At 44.2% G+C, this 19,627-nt stretch overlaps 1 protein-coding gene across 1 annotated transcript in view; it reads right to left on the reverse strand.

Annotated features, from left to right (window-relative positions):
• The window catches only part of LOC137532256 (farnesyl pyrophosphate synthase-like), a 31,011-nt gene extending 16,263 nt beyond the window's left edge, over positions 1–14,748 (reverse strand). Inside the window, exons 1-8 of the mRNA XM_068252556.1 lie at positions 14,693–14,748; positions 14,180–14,317; positions 10,842–10,982; positions 10,684–10,764; positions 10,444–10,566; positions 4,836–4,924; positions 4,623–4,695; positions 4,073–4,150 (exon numbers count right to left, since the gene is read on the reverse strand). Of these exons, the coding sequence (XP_068108657.1) occupies positions 4,073–4,150; positions 4,623–4,695; positions 4,836–4,924; positions 10,444–10,566; positions 10,684–10,764; positions 10,842–10,982; positions 14,180–14,317; positions 14,693–14,725 (756 nt within the window). The 5' untranslated portion in view covers positions 14,726–14,748. The remainder of the gene's footprint in view (positions 1–4,072; positions 4,151–4,622; positions 4,696–4,835; positions 4,925–10,443; positions 10,567–10,683; positions 10,765–10,841; positions 10,983–14,179; positions 14,318–14,692) is intronic.
• Between the last annotated feature and the right edge of the window lie 4,879 nt (positions 14,749–19,627).

The following is a 19,627-nucleotide window of genomic DNA, read 5'->3' on the forward strand; positions in this document are numbered from 1 at the left end:
CTTGCTAGCGGCGTAATCTACGATTATGTCCAACCGAAGCCTCCCACCTGAATGCTACCTAATTCTTGCAATTATTGCTAGATTTTGGTACGGCCGAAAAGGGTGTATAACAGTACACCTGATTGGCTGACTGGCGCCTGCTGACCAAATGAAGGTAGGAAATTGCTTTAGCTGGGAGTGAACATTTGTGTGTGTTGCAGACTTGCAGTCAGCATTCAGTTCAGAGGCAGTGGGGGTGAATTCCCTGATGGTGAGAGGTCCAGGGCCTACCTGCCCTTTCCTCTGGGTATCATATGGTGGTGTAGGGGCCCCGGCCAGTGAGAGAGTCCGGGGCCCCCAGCTGTCGTGTGAACCAGTGTTTGTGTATACCACTCAAACTCATGCTGTTCCATCTGTAGCCGATAGCCATTAGCTGTGGATTCATTATTCAATGTTTATTCCATTTATAATGTTTTTTCTGCATTACAGGCTTGCAAGAATATTTGGTAGCCTGCTGTGAGTGCTGCTGAACTCTGGACACCTCTCTTCCTGTTTCCTGTTCCTGATCCATTGGCCTGATTTCCCCATCTCTGAATACTCTCTTCCTTGCAATTGTCTGCTGTGTACTGTACCTTGCTTCCTGTATATGGATATATTTCTGCTTCTGGATAGTTAGTTAAGTCTATGGCGTTTGCTTGACATTGTTACTGTGTTGTTTGATGGTCATTATTTGCTTATGCTTATTTTGGCTCTGTTTTTACCTGTAAATAGTGCATGCTACATAATACATATGGCAGCCTCCATATCCTTCTCACTTAAGGTGTTCCTTAAAGCGTACTGCGCAGCCGCGGATCAAGGCGGCAGCCATCTTAGTGGTGGAATGGATGCGACCCGTTTGGTGGGGTCGGGCAAATCCCTGGGGGAACCGAAAACTCTAGATTGACGGCGGAAGGGAGCGGAGGACAAGCAGGGCATCCTCCGTGGATTCTGATAATAAAAAGGTAAAGTGTCATTTTAGTAATTTTGGCCTCGGAAGTCCTTTAAAGTGAAGGCGAAGTAAAAATAAACTGATAAGATAAGCAATTGTATTTATCCTCCTACTCCTAAAAATTACCTTTTTTTTAGATATCCTATGGTTTTATTTTATATTTAAAGACTTCAAACACAAAGTAGATTGAATGCTTTATTGTCTCTGCTCAATGTCAGTCTATTAGTTGTCCCAGAGTTAAAATACAGGAGCTACTGACCTTTTTACAGCACTCTTGTGCCCTCAGAAGTTGTATTCTTTCAGGAAAATTGTTATGGCTGTAATTTGGCTTGTGTTATGTCTTCAGTGAGGTTACTATACTTCCGACAAGAGTGAAGCTATCACTTGCATGCCTGAAAATTAACTCTTACAGGCAGCAAAATAAAAAAAATCAAAACAGCCTGGTCATTAATATGTTTTGCACTGTACATGCACATGTTTATCTCATCATGTTACATGTCACCTCAGGTACACTTTAAAGAGGAACTCCAAAGGAAATGTAATAAAAAAGTGTTTCAGTTGTACAATAATTATGTATAAATGATTTAGTCAGTGTTTGCCCATTGTAAAATCTTTTAAATCCCTGATTTACATTCTTACATTTATTACATGGTGACATTTTTACTGTTGGCAGGTGATGTAGCTGCTGCATGCTTTTTTGGCAGTTGGAAACAGCTGTAAACAGCCATTTCCCCACAATGCAACAAGGTTCACAGACAGGAAGCTGGCAGGAGTACCATGGCCCTTAGAGTTTCTTGTGGGAGGGGTTTCACCACAATATCAGTCATACAGCACCCCCTGATGGTCTGTTTGTAACAAGTAATAGATTTCTCATCTAAATGGAGGTATCAGCTACTGATTGGGATAAAGTTCAATTCTTGGTCGGAGTTTCTCTTTAAATAAACATCACTTTCACTATTATCTGGTGTCGGAGCTTCAGCATCTTGCTGCAAGTGGTTTTCGGTTTACCTGATTGTGCAACATGTGACTCTTCTGTTACCTTTTATACAGTGTAATACCAAAGCAGCTCGGGGTGACCCAAAACCACTAGTAAAGTATAGGGCAGTGATGGCTAACCTTGGCACTCCAGCTGTGACAAAACTACAAATACCATCAAGCCTCTGCCTCCCCGAGTTATGCTTAGAGCTGTCAGAGTATTGCAATGCCTCATGGGACTTGTAGTTCCACTACAGCTGGAGTACCAAGGTTAGCCATCACTGGTATAGGGGATTACAAGAGACCAAAAAACTTTCCTACTAAAAAACAATGCTCACAATCGCTCACTTAAAACTGAATGATCGCAAATACCTTCTTTTTTTAAGAAGGCAAACCACACTTTTATACAATGGCAACATCTCTCTGCAGGCAATCTGTCACAGAAGGAGGAAATAAGGGTGGCTGGGAAGAGGCTGCTGAATGGTGTTTAGCTCTCTCTATTGTTAATCAATGCACAGAGGACTGCTTTATCGCCATTTCCTCTAATGCATTATGCTGGTAAGGGGCTAGGTAAGGACAGAGGAAATTAGAATTCAGAAATCAGTTACTACAGGTGGCCCATAGAGATGATTGATGAATTGCACTTTTTATGAAATTAAGGTCTCGTTTAAAACTGCGTACAAACTGCAACCTAAATTAGCATCAACTCTGAAAAATTAGCATTTCATTGATCATCTCTGGTGTCCCAACATCCAAGTAAAGCAGCCATTACTGGACCTGTGTGGTGTGTTATAAACTGTTCTAATTCACCTTTTTCCGGCACCAGCAAACTCCTCCTCAAGAGTTTGCAAACACGATCACACAGCAAGCTGGAGATAGACTTTTCTCAGGCTTCTTCAATATTCACGAAGTTTATTCAGGAGACATATATACAGATATAGTTCATCATATCCTGGCAAAGCAGATTTCCATGTTGCGTTACAAGCTTCTTGATTAGACTTCCTGCTGAAGTCAATCAGGTACCTTCTTCCTAACTACGTTACACTAGACTACCTACAGTATGTACAGCATACATTATATCAGATTACATATAGAATGAAAATAGTGGTTCCAGTCAGCCTTTAGATCTAGTGGGAAAGTCAGAAGCAGAGTGAGCTCCCATAGCTCACGCAGGCTTTAATACCGACTAGGAAAGAGTTAAATATGACATCATCTTCGCCATCCCCTAGATCAGACTATTGGTGGACCCACTCGTGGTGTCATCATACCCACCTACTCGATTAATATTCAATGAGGCATTTGACCTACATGCAGGAATGTGGATATTTACAAAACATGGCTGATGTTTATTGTTCTAGTGGCGGTACATGCCCAGGTCAGGGAGACCTGTGGCCTTGTCCACAGAACAGCTTCTTGGTATGTTCTAGTTCTGCTGACAGAACTGGAGATTTTCTCTCTAAGAGAAAATCCCTTAAAGGGCAGGTCTGCTCCTCAAGCCTTTTTAACTAACTCAGACCAAATAACTGAGGCCTACTTAAATTATAACATGGTGTAGGAGCCTGTTTATGTCCTGGTAATAAGATGTGTCTTCTGTTCCCAGAATCCCTGATGGTCACTAACAAGTGAAAACTCCTCAGCCACTGCAACTTCCATCCTGTGTGACAATAACAACATGACTTACAGAGGGACTTTAACACAGGATTAAACTTTTAACCGAGGATTAAACTTTATGCCAATCAGTAGCCGATACTCGCCTGAGAAATCTTTAACTTTTCTCGAATAGATCATCAGGGGGCTCTGTATGGCTGACATTGTGATGAATCCCCTCCCACAGTGTGATGTCAGGGACCTCATTGCATTGTGGGAAATAACAGCCTTTCCCATCTGCCAAGCAAGCAATATCTCCCACTGTGCACAGAAGTCTCAAAAACGAACATTCCGTACAGATCACCTGGCAGGACTAAAGATGTCACCACCAGTGATAAAATTCAGAATGTAAATCAGGAAGAAGAAAGATTTTACAATGTGCAAACAATCTATACATGTCTATTGTAATCAATAATCAATTTTATTCATTGTCATTTTCACTACAGTTCCTCTTTAATACCCCTTGAACTAAATAAGAGTCACCTGAGCCTGGTAGAATGTGGTAATTTCCATGAAGATGTTCTCGGCATTCCGATGTTCTTGCTCATCGTCTATCCCAGCCTGGAGGTGAAACACATGGGACCCAATTAAAAGTACAGAAAACCCATCTTTTCCTATCAGAGGCGTAACTAGAAATCACCGGGCACCCCTGCAAAACTTTGGATGGGGCCCCCCCCTCGTTTTCTGCACAGATAAAGTGAGAACCAATGTTGAAGATCTTTTAAAGAGGCGCCCCAAAGTGGTAGCTCTTTACTTCTTCAAATACCACACCGCAGCTGTTCCTGGAATATATCCTTCTCACCAAGATGCAATAAGTCACAATAAAGCAACAGCGCTGTGTGATCCACATCAGGGTGCTACCATAAGTCCATGGAGGTAAATATTGCCGCACGTTGAGTTCGGGTGCTGTCAGCAATGGATCCAGGAGGCTGAAGAGGATGGGGAAAGCCTCTTTAGGATCCAGAGGTTTCCCTCTCCTGAGGTGAGTATCCCCCACGGAGTGTTTTTTTATTGGAGATTTCCTTTAACTTACCATATACATGGCTGCAGCAACAGGCAAATAGAATGTATAGAATCCAGTTTTGAATTTCGCAATGGCCTTAAACCTGCAGGAGAGGTGAGAATTGCAGAATAAATACACAGTCCAGGTCACAGTATCCCCATAGAACTCACACGTGGTCAGCTCTGGTGGACATGGCAAAAGGTCTACAGAAAGGTCACTAGTGATCAAAGGAATATCTCTCACCTGGTCTCTGTAAATCTCTCCAAATCCACTTTCCCTGGCTGAGAGGTGACGAGGTCCAACGCCTGACCCAATTCTGTTCGATATGAAATCTGCAGATGACAGATGAGAGACGTGGAAAGAGAGCTCAGTTTTTAGAGAGGGTTGTCATGAACAATTTGTGAAAAAACGCAATCAATCAATTTTCTGATTGTGTTTCACGAGTACAATCCAAATTGCCCATCTAGGGACAGCACAGCGAAAAAACTCTGGGGTCAGCCTATTCATGTGGCTGCAGCTGTCACCCCGAGCTGACAATGTGTTGTTTAATTACTGGGAATAAAAGAATCTCTCTTTAGCAGGCAGCTCACACAGAAGTGTCAGCATCAGCTGAATAGAAACATTTGGCTTGTTACTGCCATAGAGGGCATCTTAAGGTCCATACTCACGGGGGACGGCCGTCGACGCAACTGCGTGGCACGCGCATGTTGTGGCGACAGTTCGCCCATGTGTATGACGCGCGCGCCCCGAACCGTCGCCTGTCGGAGCTGTCGCCAGGCGATTGACATGTTCAATCGCCGGCTACAGCCGTCGCCGCAACCTCGCCGGAACTGTCGCTAGTCCCGCATGTGTATGCGGGCTAGCGACAGCTACCCACACACAGCACACGGAGCTTCCGGCGGGGGGGGGAGGAACCTCGGCGACAGCTTCCGCCGCATCGCTAATCCCTCTGCTGCCATGTGGATGCAGAGGGACTTGGCGACGAGCTGTCGCCGAACTGTCGCCGAACTGTCGCCGAACTGTCGCGCACACGCTCCCGTGTGCTAGCGACAGCTACAATTGTCCCCCGTGAGTACTTAGCTTAACCCTCCTGGCGGTTTGACAAAATCCGCCAGAGGGCAGCAAATACGTTTTTAAAAAAAAATTTTTTTTTTTTTTTCATGTAGCGAGACGAGGTCTCGCTACATGATAGCCGCTGCTCAGCGGCATCCCCCCAGCCCCTCCGATCGCCGCCGGCGATCGGAGATCAAGAGATCCCGTTCAAAGAACGGGATCTCTTGGAGGGCTTCCCCCGTCGCCATGGCGACGGGCGGGATGACGTCACCGACGTCATCGACGTCGTGACGTCAAAGGGGACTCCGATCCACCCCACGGCGCTGCCTGGCACTGATTGGCCAGGCAGCGCACGGGGTCTGGGGGGGGGGGGGCGGCTGCGGCGCGACGGGTAGCGGCGGATCGGCGGGTAGCGGCGGCGATCGGACACTGCACGCAGCTAGCAAAGTGCTAGCTGCGTGCAGGAAAAAAAAAATTATGCAAATCGGCCCAGCGGGGCCTGAGCGGTGCCTCCCGGCGGCTTACCCCGAGCTCAGCTCGGGCTTACCGCCAGGAGGGTTAAGTCAGCAAGAGACTAGACTGTCAGATTTGGAATAGCTGTATTGCATGATTTTTGCAGTTTTAAAAGATACCATACTTACAGTATGATGATTATGAAAATTATATAATTTGATTGCTAACGTCCTGCTGGACGCTAGGGCAAATGTACATTTTATACGTATGCATACACATGTATTTGATTTTTTTTTTTTGTAATAGTCGTCCTTTAAGATCCCCAAAGTGTCTCTCTAGCCAGTTGCCTGAGTACAGCAGGAGAAATTGGCAGCGCTTTCAGACAGAGGCTGTACCCGGATTAGCTATTTGCAAAGATGTGCAAAGCTCCAAAATATGGACAAAATTACATAGCATGCATTCAAAACAGGTACAGCAAAGGGCCCGTCATTGCTATGGGGAAGTCTAGTGGGAATAATTTGTGCACATACTGTATTATTTATACTGAAGCTAACACCCTCCTTTACTGTACATGTTTTGAATGCATGTTGTGTAATTTTGTCCATATTTTGGAGCTCTGCACATCTTTGCAAAAAGCTAAATTGGGTACAGCCTCTGTCTAAAAGTGCTGCCAATTTCTCCTGCTGTACAAAATTGACGTAAATATACTTTTTGGCTACCTGCATTCATGTGCTTCAATCTGCATTCAAATTTTTAGATTAGGAATTAGTACATAATTTGCATCTGATTTGCATCCAAGGCATGTATTTAACCCCAGAGCGGGCTCTGCATGCCTCTGTTGGCTTTCATTTCAGTTTTCAGTCTGGAGCGCTGTCACTTGTTTGATGCCAGTTGTCTGAGTAACTCTACAGTAGCCAATAAGGTCTTCTCTGATGCTAGGGGTGGGCTTTTCCTTTCCTTGCAGCAGTGTGAAACGCGTTTTAATTGTGGTGCGTTTCTCTTTTTTTACCGCAGGGTGGTGCTAGGGCAATGAAAGTCTATGGGGTCTTTCACACTGGATGCGATGCAATACGTTGGTAGTATCACATGTCTGGTGAGGTACGGCAGACTGGAAGTCATGTAAATCTATGGCGATGCAGATTTTTTAAAAACCGTTTTCGCTTTTCTGCTGTAATCCATCATGGTCTTACATGCATAATGACGTAGCGACCATGGAGGAGCAGAAAGCACATACTGCCCATGCATGACGCAGTATGTCCAGATTACAGGCCAGGAGAGTCGTCTGACTTGCCAGAAGACCGGGTTTGATTACAGGAGAACGGCGGCTGACAGAGGGGAATGGAAGGTGCGGTAAGTATTAGCTCATACTCCTCTACCCATTGCATATTCGTTTTTTTTTGACATATTGTACCCTTTAAAGAGACTCTGAAGCGAGAATAAATCTCGCTTCAGAGCTCATAGTTAGCAGGGGCATGTGTGCCCCTGCTAAAACGCCGCTATCCCGAGGGCTAAACGGGGGTCCCTTTACCCCCAAACCCACCCCCGCAAGACTTGGTCGTCAACTTGGTCGTGAATTTTTTCTTCCTGGAGGCAGGGCTAACGGCTGCAGCCCTGCCTCTAGTCGCGTCTATCAGACGCGCATCGCCGCCTCTCCCCCGCCCCCCTCAGTGAAGGAAGACTGAGAGGGGCGGGGGAGAGGCGGAGGTACACGTCTGATAGAAGCGCGGGAGGCAGGGCTGCGGCGGTTAGCCCTGCCCCAATGCGGAAGCACTCCCCGGCTGTACGGAGGGGATTTGGGGGTGAAGGGACCCCCGTTAAGCCGTGGGATAGCGGCGTTTTAGCAGGCGGCGTTTTAGCAGGGGTACGCATGCCCCTGCTATCTATGAGGCCTGAAGCGAGATTTATTCTCGCTTCAGACTCTCTTTAACCACTTCACTACGGAGGGGTTTTCCCCTTCTGTACCAGAGCAATTTTTCACCTTTCAGCGCTCCTCCCATTCATTCACCTATAACTTCATTACTACGTATCACAATGATACAATCTATATCTTCTTTTTTTCCACCACAAATTAGACTTTCTTTGGGTGGTACATCCAGCGTCACGTGATTACATACACTTCCTCCTTCCGGGTTGAAGGAGGAAGTGTATAGTCACGTGACTCCGGATTTGAACGCAGCTTGGGAGGCGCCGAGGGATGAGCGAAGAAGACGCCTGATGGGTAATATTAACCCCCCCCTTTGGCCACCCGCACAGCTGCTGTAATTAGTAGGATGAAATTCGAATAACCCTATTTGAATTTCATCCAAATTCGAAGTTAAGAGCATCCCTGCTAAGAATTCTCCTGGAAGTTACCAGGAAGTGCTTTATTTTAATTAATCAAGATGCCTCCTGTTGATTCATTCACAGGGGATCAGTTGCTTCGGGGGAACACTCATTCCCCTTCCGCAATCGTTCCCAGCAACCGGCGCAACACCGCTGGAAAAATATATTCGTCCAGAATGCCTCTGAGCTGCGCCTTCCGGACGAATATATGCATCCAGTTAGGCATAACTGGTTAAAAACACAAAAAAACCTAAAAAACCTAAAAAAGTAAGAATGTCTGAAGGACACATGTAATTTAAAGACAAAGGGGTTGATTCATCAAGTTGCACTGCTAAAGCATTGCAGGTTTAATGACACCAACGCCCGCTAAATACAGCGCCACACCCTACACGCGGTAGTGCAGCGTAACATGCGCTCCTAAATAACGTGTGCTACCTTTAATTTATGGCTGCTCCAACTGTGAGATGTGATTGGCCCAAAATGCTACCTGTCATGCAGCATATACCACGTAGGGGCTTACAGAAAGCCCCTACGTGGTATATAGGCAACATTTTGGGCCAATCTCATCTTGCAGTAGAAACGGCCATAAATTAAAGGTAGCGCGCGTTATTTAGGAGCGCATGCTATGCTGCACTACCGCGTGTATGTAGCGGGCGCTGGTGACATTAAAGGGGAACTGAAGTAAGAGGTATACGGAGGCTGCCATATTTATTTCCTTTTAATCAATACCAGTTGCCTGGCAGCCCTGCTGGTCTATATCTCCGCAGTAGTATCTGAATAACTCCAGAAACAAGCATGCAGCTAGTCTTGTCAGATCTGACTTTAAAGTCTGAAACACCTGATCTGCTGCATGCTTGTTCAGGGGCTATGGCGAATAGTATTAGAGACAGAGGATCAGCAGGGCTGCCAGCATGGGCGGCGCCAGGAGGGTGCTAGGGGGTGCTCAAGCACCCCCTAGAATTGTCCAAGCACCCCCAAAGCACCCCCTGGCGTGAACTGACTTTAGGCGTCTAAGAGACGCCGAGTCAGTTCACAATAGCAGCCCGAAGCAGCAGAGCAGGGCTACGGTAAGATGGCCACCCGAAGCCCTGCTCTGCAGACTTGGAGTCTGCAGTGCAGGGCTTCGGGCGGCCATTTTCCCGTAGCCCTGCTCACCGGGTAATGCAAGCTGCAGGCAGGAAGTCACGTGAAGAGCTGGGAGCTGCGTGCCACAAAGAGGTCGGTCGAGGAGGAGGTCGGGACAGGAGGTCTTTTGACTGTAGGTGAGTAAATGGGTTTTTCTTTTCTTTTTCAGGTGGTGCTGCTGATTGGGGTCAGAACTGATGAGCATTGTGCATATTGGGGTCAGATCTGCTGAGCATTGTGCATATTGGGGTCATATCTGATAAGGATTGTGCATATTGGGGTCATATCTGATAACGATTGTGCATACTGGGGTCATATCTGATAACGACTGTGCATATTGGGGTCATATCTGATAAGGATTGTGCATACTGGGGTCATATCTGATAACGATTGTGCATATTGGGGTCATATCTGATAACGATTGTGCATATTGGGGTCATATCTGATAACTATTGTGCATATTGGGGTCATATCTGATAACGATTGTGCATATTGGGGTCATATCTGATAACGATTGTGCATATTGGGGTTATTGAACGTGTTTTTTGTTCAAATCTGCTCACATTACGTGTATTTTCTTGAGAAAACCTGCACAATTATGTGAATTTTCTCGGGAAAGGGTCACCAAAACTTGGGCCCTCTGTCTTTGCGTTGCACTTTTAAAGGGAACCCGAGGTGAGAATAATATTGAGGCTACCATATTTATCTCCTTTTAAGCAATACCAGCTGCCTGGCTGCCGTGTTGGCCCTCTGCCTCTAATTCTATCAACCATAGACCCTGAACAAGCATGCAGCAGGTCAGGGGTCTGACAATATTGCGGTAGAATCGGCCATAAAAAATGCCTTTTATTGAATGGCTGATTTCTGAATCCTCAATCACTCTACAAAGGAAGCCCACCTCCAGGAAGAGCTCCAACAAGTCCAGGTAGTATGGCTGCCCACGGCAGTACTTCTTCAGGATTTGGTACAAACAGGATTCAAGCAGGCAGCCATCATTGACCGCACTCATTCCAATGCCATCCTGTAACAGAATACATAAATCAGAACTTCAGGACTGCCTTGCATCTATGGTTAACAGCCGCATATACCCTCCCTGTTTATAATATAGATACAGACAGATAGAAGTCATGGAAGTCACCTTTTTGTACCAGGGTAGCCGACCACGCCGGATCACCGCATGGTCCGTGATGTCATCAGAGATCACAAAGAAAGCCTGAAGCTGCAGAGGAGGATTAAAGTGGTCAGTTACACACAGTCACTCCTACAGGTCATAAATGAAGATGCAACAAGACTCACCAGCTCTATACACCAGCCCACTGCCAGGACCCTTCGAATGTTGTCATCCTTCTGTAACTCTGATGCCGCCAGTTTCCGGTAAGATGTCAGAACTGTCACTCCCCGAATACACTTTCCCCCTGGGGTGTTGTACTCCAGAACCTGCAGACAGGAAAGCGAGAGGGTGATTAGAGGGCAACACTGTACATTTCTACAGACAGAAGAGTTCAGCCACCTGATACAACTTGTCATTGATCTGAACCTGCAAAACGTGCAGTCTTCCTTTGTGCAATAAAAAATACTTTTCATTAGTCAATGTTTGACTGGCTCATTGACTTAGAGAGGTAGGCCAACCATAGCTCCCAACTGTCCCTCTTTCCTCCTCATTTGTCCCTCTTTCAGGACTTTGTCCTTCTTTCTATGTAAATATATATATTTCTTTACTAAAAAATGTGTTTGATTGACTCTAAACGTTATTTCCATCCTTTAAATTGATATATTACTAATTGTAAATTGTTACTATGAAGGAAAATTAACCAGGATAGAAAGGACCGGTGTGGTTTGAATTATAAAACAACATATTTTTCTTATGAAATCTTAATGGTATGCATGACTAGGGGGTGTGATGGGGGCGTGATCAGAGGTGTGGCAGGATTGTGTGTCTTAAGTGTCCCTCTTTCTCATCTCAAAAAGTTGGGAGGTATGGGACAACCTTTTCTCTATTTTAGTATTTTTAATGTGTTTTATTGTCCTGGGCGCCTCCTCCTACCAGTTGTTTCATAGTACACTTTAGTTGGATGATTGCAATTTTTAGTTTCACCCCCTGTTTGAGAATCAGTCTGTACTTACTCAGTATATAGAGGAGAATAATCACCTGGAGAGCGACCGCAATGGGTGGATACCCCAACCGGAGCGGAACCTTCTATACACATTGATAGTGGTTGCCATTTGTAGCAACCCTTAATACTTGAGTATAACACTTAATGTGAACCAGAGACGAAGCACCCTCATGTATTTTACCATATATATCAGTGGTAGCATTAGAGAAAACATCTACCCTGCTCTCTGTTTCATTCTTCACTGCTCAGCCTTCTTGTTATCAGCCCTGATAAAATCCCCAAATGAGCAGTCTGGCTTTGCTCAGGAATCATTATAGCTGAGTCTGTCTTTTCTGATGTCTTTTTAAGCCCAAGCCTGTCCCCTTCTGGCTCTGCTATAATGAATCAGCTATAATGATTCCTGAGCAAAGCCAGACTGAATGCTCAGTTGGGGATTTTATCAGGGCTGATAACAAGCAGGCTGAGCAGTGAAGGATAAAACCGAGAGCAGGGTAGGTTTTTTCTCTAACGTACCCACTGATATATATGGTAAAATACATGAGGGTGCTTCGTCTTCAGTTTGTATTTTTGGCTCCTGGCCTTTTTTCCTTTGTATCTTTTCGGTATCCTGGGAGCTCTGGGACAACCCATCAAGCCTTATGACAGGCAGAAGAGGTGCAGAGTGATTTGATGGTAACACTGGACACTCCTGTGGACAGAAGATGGGCAGGACAGTCCAAAGGGCAACACTATACACCCTTTGGGAGGGATGACAGGTGGGGCAATCAGGGTTAACATTAGAGATGGCTTGAACCTCTGATTTTAGGTTCGTGAACCTCAAATGCTAACTTCCGAAAAGGTTTGCATTCGCGCGAACTTTGCGAACCGCAATAGACTTTAATGGGCAGGAGAACTTTCAGAAATTCAAATGCTAATTCTGGCCAGAAAAGTGATGGAAAAGATGTTTCAAGGGGTCTAACACCTGGAGGGGGGCATGGAAGAGTGGGATACATGCCAAAAGTCCCAGGGAAAAATCAGGATTTGACGCAAAGCAGCATTTTAAGGGCAGATATCACATTGCATGCTAAATTGGAGGCATAAAATGCTTTAAAACATCTTGCATGTGTATACATCAATCAGGTAGTGTAATTAACATACTGCTTCACACTGACAGACCAAACTCACTGTGTAATGCACTGCAAACAGCTGTTTGTGTAGTGACGGCCGTGCTGGACTGGTGCGCACCATGGCGAGAGTGCAGGCGATAGCGGTTTTCAAGTCCATATAGTCGCCAGGCTGAGGTAGCTCAATGACAGAACAACAGTGACTGTCCAGCTGATCAAATTTGGTCTGTCCACAATGAAGCAACGACCTTATTATCTTGTGTGTGCCCCCCAACACTTTCATATAGTCATTGCTTCATTGTGATACGCAAGCCCCTTTACCGCGGCAAGGTAACGATCACGAAGGGGAATTGACACATGTCAATTAGGCAGACATGTACACGCACCAGAAAAATTATTATAGCGGTCGCTGCTAGCAGCAGCCTTAAAAATTCAGGAATCCACCTGGAGTCCTGGACCCTGTTGGTGGTGGTGGAGAAGGCAGTCAAGCGGCGTGCAGGCAGAGATGCTGTGTGGGGACTGACTTAGTCTTGGGGCAGGCAGTCACATGGCGTGCAGGCAGAGATGCTGTGTGTGGGGATTGTCTTCGGGCAGGCCTGCCTTCTTCTGAAAACTGTACTTTGGTTGTATTAGGTGTATTTTCTGGTGAAACACTGCCCACATTGTGTATTTTCTGGTGAAACGCTGCCGCATTTATGATTATTTTTCTGGTGAAATGATGTCGCATTACGATTATTTTCTGGGGAAACGCTGCCGCATTACGATTATTTTTGGGTGAAACGCTGCCGCATTAAAATTTCATGGGGGGGGGGGGGGGCACCACGGGGTAGTGGTGGTGGGGGGTTACAGCTTTTCTTGCCTGGAGTGACAAAGGCACCCCTGATCTCAAGGGTAATGCTTTACAGTCCTACAGGCAGAAGTGGGGCAGGTTAGCATCATTGTACTCCTATGGACATAAGAGAGGCAAGGTAATTTTCGGATAAAAGACACGCCCCTGCCACACCTCAAACCACGCCCTACCACACCCCTCACCATGCATATCACAAAGTATTCAGAGCCAAAGGATGTAGTTTTATCATTCAAACCACACTGGTCCTTTCTATCATCAGTAGTTTTAATTCATTTTAACATTTGAAAATAAGAAATAAATCAATTTAATTGATGAGAATAAAGTTTAAAGTCAGTTAAACACATATTTCTGTAGAGAAATACATATATTTACAATAAATCTGTACATCAGAAGTGGGACAAATAAGGAAGAAAGAGGGCCAGGGTTCCCAAAGAGGGACTGTCCCTCCAAAAGAAGGAACAGTTGTGAACTATGGAAACAGTGCATAATAAAAAGGTTTAGTACACTAGAACCTGTAGGAAGGAAAAGGGCAGCATGTAATAAGTACACTATTGGAAGCAACATTACCTCTTTTAGCCATGACATGGCCTCCCCGATCTCAGGGTGATCCCAGTTCTCTGCTGTCAGATCCTCAACTATCGTTTCAAAGAAGCTGCAGAACTCCTTATGCTCTGACGAGGCCTCTATGCTGCACATTCTGATGTCCTGTCAAGTTAAAGGTACGACTTACATTCTGATAGAAGAAACCACAGCAGAGAATATATAATAATCCAGGATGTATGCTCAAGCATTATGACAAGTCTTTGGCTTTCACTACTGTCTTCATATCTACAAAAATGATACATTTATCACTTGAAAGTAGGTGCTTTCATTCCCCTGATTAAAGATGCAATCTGTTCAAGGCTGTTTTTGAGCAAAGACATTCCAGGCCATTGCCTGGAGCACCATTGTTCTCAGGGGATCATCCATATGATCATCATCATCAGCAGCTCCCTGCGACTCTGTTTACCCTTCACCTCTTTCAGTGCCAGTAGTGCAGGCCTCTCCACCCCCTTCCCCCTATCAGTATCTGGATTTTACCTGATTGCACTTCAGAGGGAGAGGAACCTGCATGGTGCAGTCCTGGAGTTTTATTGGCGCCCCGGCAGCTGAAGTGCAGAGAGAGCGGGCCCTTCTTGAAGCAGAATCGGAGGAGCCCCCTTGTGTCAGCCTAAGGATCTGCTACTCACTTTTGTGTAGGAAAGCCTGAGAGGCAGCAACAGCAAGTTTCAAAGTGAGCCTGTAGACATGGTCAATGTCTCACTGTGCCCCACATGGCATACTGTTTGTCAAGTGACCCTTGGTGTCCCTGAAGAGGAGTAGTGGGGTGTCTTGTGTGTCATCAGCTCTGCCACTACCACCAGACAATATAAGTTCAAAGATATATAGTAAAAAAAAAAGTATTTTTGAAGAGACAAAAAAGTTTCAAGATGATCTTAAATTTTAATGTATCAAAAAGTTATTTTGTAAAAACAGAGTTCACAAATCTTCAAGCGAATTCATCTTTGCAAACATCATCCCATTATCAAGTACCAAAAACATACGTTGAAATATGCAATTGTTTAAAAAGGCGACAACGTCGACTTGTTTCGGAGTAACCTTCTTCAGGCCTTCACAAACAATTGTAATCTAAAATTTAATGTATAGAAAATACAACAATAAATTACGGTAATTAACAATAAAGCAAGCAAACTGCATCAAATACATAAAAATAAATATGAAAATTAAATAACAACAACGGTAACATAATCAAAATTACCAAGATGAGAGCAGACCAGAAAAAAATAAATAGACCCAAGAGATATAAGCCAGAAAATCAAAAAAATCTAAATAAAAAATAAACATAAGCTACCTGAAAAAAATAAATAAATAACCAAACTGTGTAGGAATCATAGATCCTATAGAAAATTGGAAGGAAAAGAGAGCAAACAAATCTAGCTCACCACTGAATGAAGGGAAAGGAGGAGATACAGGTAAAAATCAGAATACCTGTAATATACAGGACAAAAATTGGGACGGGTACCATCTGGACAAAATCAAGAAGGAAACACCACCTAAAATAATGACACAATCCTACTAAAATAATAAATGGGAAAGTTCGGATGTTTGGATGTTTGTTACTCAATCACGCAAAAATGGCTGAACGGATTTGAATGAAATTTGGCACACACATAGTATATTACCTGGAATAAAGTATAGGATACTTTTTATTCCCATAACCAAAAAGAGACAAATACTGGAAAATGTAAACTGCAGCCATTCCTACACTGTTACACTGGATGTGTGTTTAGCTTCTAAGGGTAGAATGGTTAATTTGCATATATTCAGCAGTGATGCACAGGGAGACATCTCAAGCTCACTCCAACCTGAATTATCGCAAATTCTTTCTGTTTTAAGAAAGCAAACTTTTGTTTTTCTTAACATCTTAGTAAGGGGGCTTTTAGGACCATTGTAGTCCCTTACACACTCCAATGAGTTCTGGGTCACCATGAGCTCGCTGATTAGTCTGTACCTCTCGGTGTTACAAGCCCTACTGCATAGAGCCAAATTAATCCGTGCCATGCACTGATGAGGATCAAACAATCCAAAACAGTCCGTATGCATGTTGGATTACTATGGCTCTGTACAAATTAACAAGCTGACATATCATTGCATTCCAGCAGTTCTGGAGGTGTGTTTAGCTTCTAAGGGTAACAATGGTTAATTTGCATATATTCAGCAGTGATGCACTGGGAGACATCTCAAGCTCACTCTAACCTGAATTATCGCAAATTCTTTCTGTTTTAAGAAAGCAAACTTTTGTTTTTCTTACACTGTTAATGGTAGGGTTCTCAAACTTTGCACAGTTGGTCGTTGGGTGACTAGGATTATTATTCAGAAAAGTGGTTGGAGCCTATAAAAGCCAATCAAAATTCACCTATTGATTTTCAAGGGGAATATTTACATTTCTGCCATTCTTGCACTGTTAATGGCACAAGCCTCAAACCTGGTACAGTTGATCATTGGGTGACTGGGGTTCAATTTCAGAAAGGGGGTGGAGCCACAAATAGCCAATCAGATTTGTTTTATTCCAATGCAAATTATTGATGCCAAACACTGCAAAGCTCACAAACTTGGTAATTGAGTAATTGATTAATTGTGTGTTAGGGTTAGGAAAGTGGGCACAGCCAACACCAGCCAAATACATAAGCGGGCAACGCAGGGTCATAAGGGGGCGGAGACAAATACAAATTTTACTGGGGAAATGTAAACAGCAGCCATTCTTACACTGTTAATGGTAGGGTTCTCAAACTTTGCACAGTTGGTTACTGGGTGACTGGGGTTAATATTCAGAAAAGTGGGTGGAGCCTACAAAAACAATCAAAAATTACCTATTGATTTTTCAGAGGAATATTTCATTGCTGCCATTCTTGCACTGTTAATGGCACAAGCCTCAAACCTGGTACAGTTGATCATTGCGTGACTGGGGTTTAAATTTATATAAGGGGGTGGAGCCCCAAACAGCCAATCTGATTTGTTTCATTTTAATGCAGGTTATTGATGCCAAAGACCGCAAAGCTCACAAACTTGGTCATTGAGTAATTGAGTAAATGGGTGTTAGGGTTAGGAAAAGTGGGCGCAGCCAACACCAGCCAAATACATAATCGGGCAATGCTGGGTCATCAGTAGGCGGAGACAAATACAAATTTCACTGAGAAAATGTAAACTGCAGCAATTCTTACACTATTAATGGTAGGGTTCTCAAACTTTGCACAGTTGGTCACTAGGTGACTGAGATTAATATTCAGAAAAGTGGGTGGAGCCTACAAAAGCCAATCAAAATCCACCTATTAATCTTTAAGGGGAATATTTAATTGATGCCATTCTTGCACTGTTAATGGCACAAGCCTCTTGCACTGTTAATCACCTGTACCTGGTACAGTTGGCCATTGGGTGATTGGGGTTCAAATTCAGAAAAGGGGTGGAGCCACAACCAATCAGATTTATTTTATTTAAATGCAAATTATTGATGCCAAAGACCGCAAAGCTCACAAACTTGGTCATTAAGTAATTTTGTGTTAGGGTTAGAAAAAGTGGGCGGAGCCAACACCAGCCAAATACATACCTGGGCAATGCCGAGTCTTCAGTGGGCGGAGACAAACACAAATTTCACTGGGAAAATGTAAACTGCAGCCATTCTTACACTATTAATTGTAGGGTTCTAAAACTTTGCACAGTTGGTCACTGGGTGACTGGGATTAATATTCAGAAAAGTCGGTGGAGCCTACAAAAAACAATCACAATTCACCTATTGATTTTCAAGGCAAATATTTAATTGCTGCCATTTTTGCACTGTTAATGGCACAAGCCTCAAACCTGGTACAGTTGATCATTGGGTGACTGGGGTTAAATATTTAGAAAAGGGGTTGGGGCCACAAACAGCGAATCAGATGTGTTTTATTTCAATGAAAATTATTCATGCCAAAGACCACAAATCTCACAAACTTGGTCAATGAGTATTGACAAGTGTGTGTTAGGGTTAGAAAAAGTGGCCACAGCCAACAGCAGCCAATATACTGGAAACATTAGGACATCAGTGGGTGGAGAAAAATACAAATTTCACTGCCAGAATGTAAACTGCAGCCATTCTTACACTGTCTGTCAATGGCAGGGTTCTTAAACTTTGCACAGTTGGTCACTGGGTGACTGGGATTAATATTCAGAAAAGTGGGTGGAGCCTACAATAGCTAATCAAAATTCACCTATTGATTTTCAAAGGAGTGGAGCCACAGCCAATTAGATTTATTTCATTTCAATGCCAATTATTGATGCCAAAGACCGCAAACCTCACAAACTAGGTCATCATTGAGTAATTGTGTGTTAGGATTAGAAAAAGTGGACAGAGCTAACACTAGCCAATTACATACCCGGGCAACGCCGGGCGACCAGCTAGTATACAATATATAAAAAGATAATAATATGCGCTATGGGCCATTATTGACAATTTACGATGGAAAGGCTATTGGTCCAAACAAAAAATACAGTTTAAGAATCCTAATTCCAGAAGGGGAGCACTGTTTATGAGCAGGGATTTGGATCTTAAAGAGGAACTGTAACGACAAAACGGCCCCTGGGGGGTACTTACCTCGGGTGGGGGAAGCCTCAGGATCCTAATGAGGCTTCCCACGCCGTCCTGCGTCCCTCGGGGGTCTCGCTGTAGCCCTCCGTACAGCCGTGACGCAATATTTACCTTCCTGGCTCCTGCGCAGGCGCTCTGATGCCTCTCGGCGCCGAAGTAGGCGGAAATACCCGATCGCCGTCGGGTCTGCTCTACTGCGCAGGCGCAAGTTTCCGGCGCCTGCGCAGTAGAGCGGACCCGACGGAGATCGGGTATTTTCGTCTATTTCCGTGCCGAAAGTCGCCACAGCGCCCCCGCTGGAGCCAGCAAAGGTAAATATTGAACTGACAGTCGGCACAGTCGCCGGCTGTTCGGAGGGCTGCGGCGAGACCCCCGTGGGACAGAGGACGGCGTGGGAAGCCTCATTAGGATCCGGAGGCTTCCCCCACCCGAGGTGAGTACCCCCCAGGGGAGGTTTTTGTTGTTACAGAGTCTCTTTAAGTTTAATTTTTTATTAAGCTTAATTTTTTTTTCTGGCTTATCTCTGTTGGGTCTATTTATTTTTTTTCTGGTCTGCTCTCATCTTGCTATTTTTGATTATGTTACCATTGTTGTTTTTTAATTTTCATATTTATTTTTATGTATTTGATGCAGTTTGGTTGCTTTATTGTTAATTACTGTAACTTAATGTTGTATTTTCTATATATTACATTTTAGATTACAATTTATTGTGAAGGCCTGAAGAAGGTTACTCCGAAACAAGTCGCCTTTTTAAACAATTGCATATTTCAACGTATGTTTTTGGTACTTGATAATGGGATGATGTTTGCAAAGATGAATTCGCTTGAAGATTTGTGAACTCTGTTTTTACAAAATAA

This window comes from Hyperolius riggenbachi, chromosome 9, assembly GCF_040937935.1.
Source record: "Hyperolius riggenbachi isolate aHypRig1 chromosome 9, aHypRig1.pri, whole genome shotgun sequence".
Taxonomy (NCBI): domain Eukaryota; kingdom Metazoa; phylum Chordata; class Amphibia; order Anura; family Hyperoliidae; genus Hyperolius; species Hyperolius riggenbachi.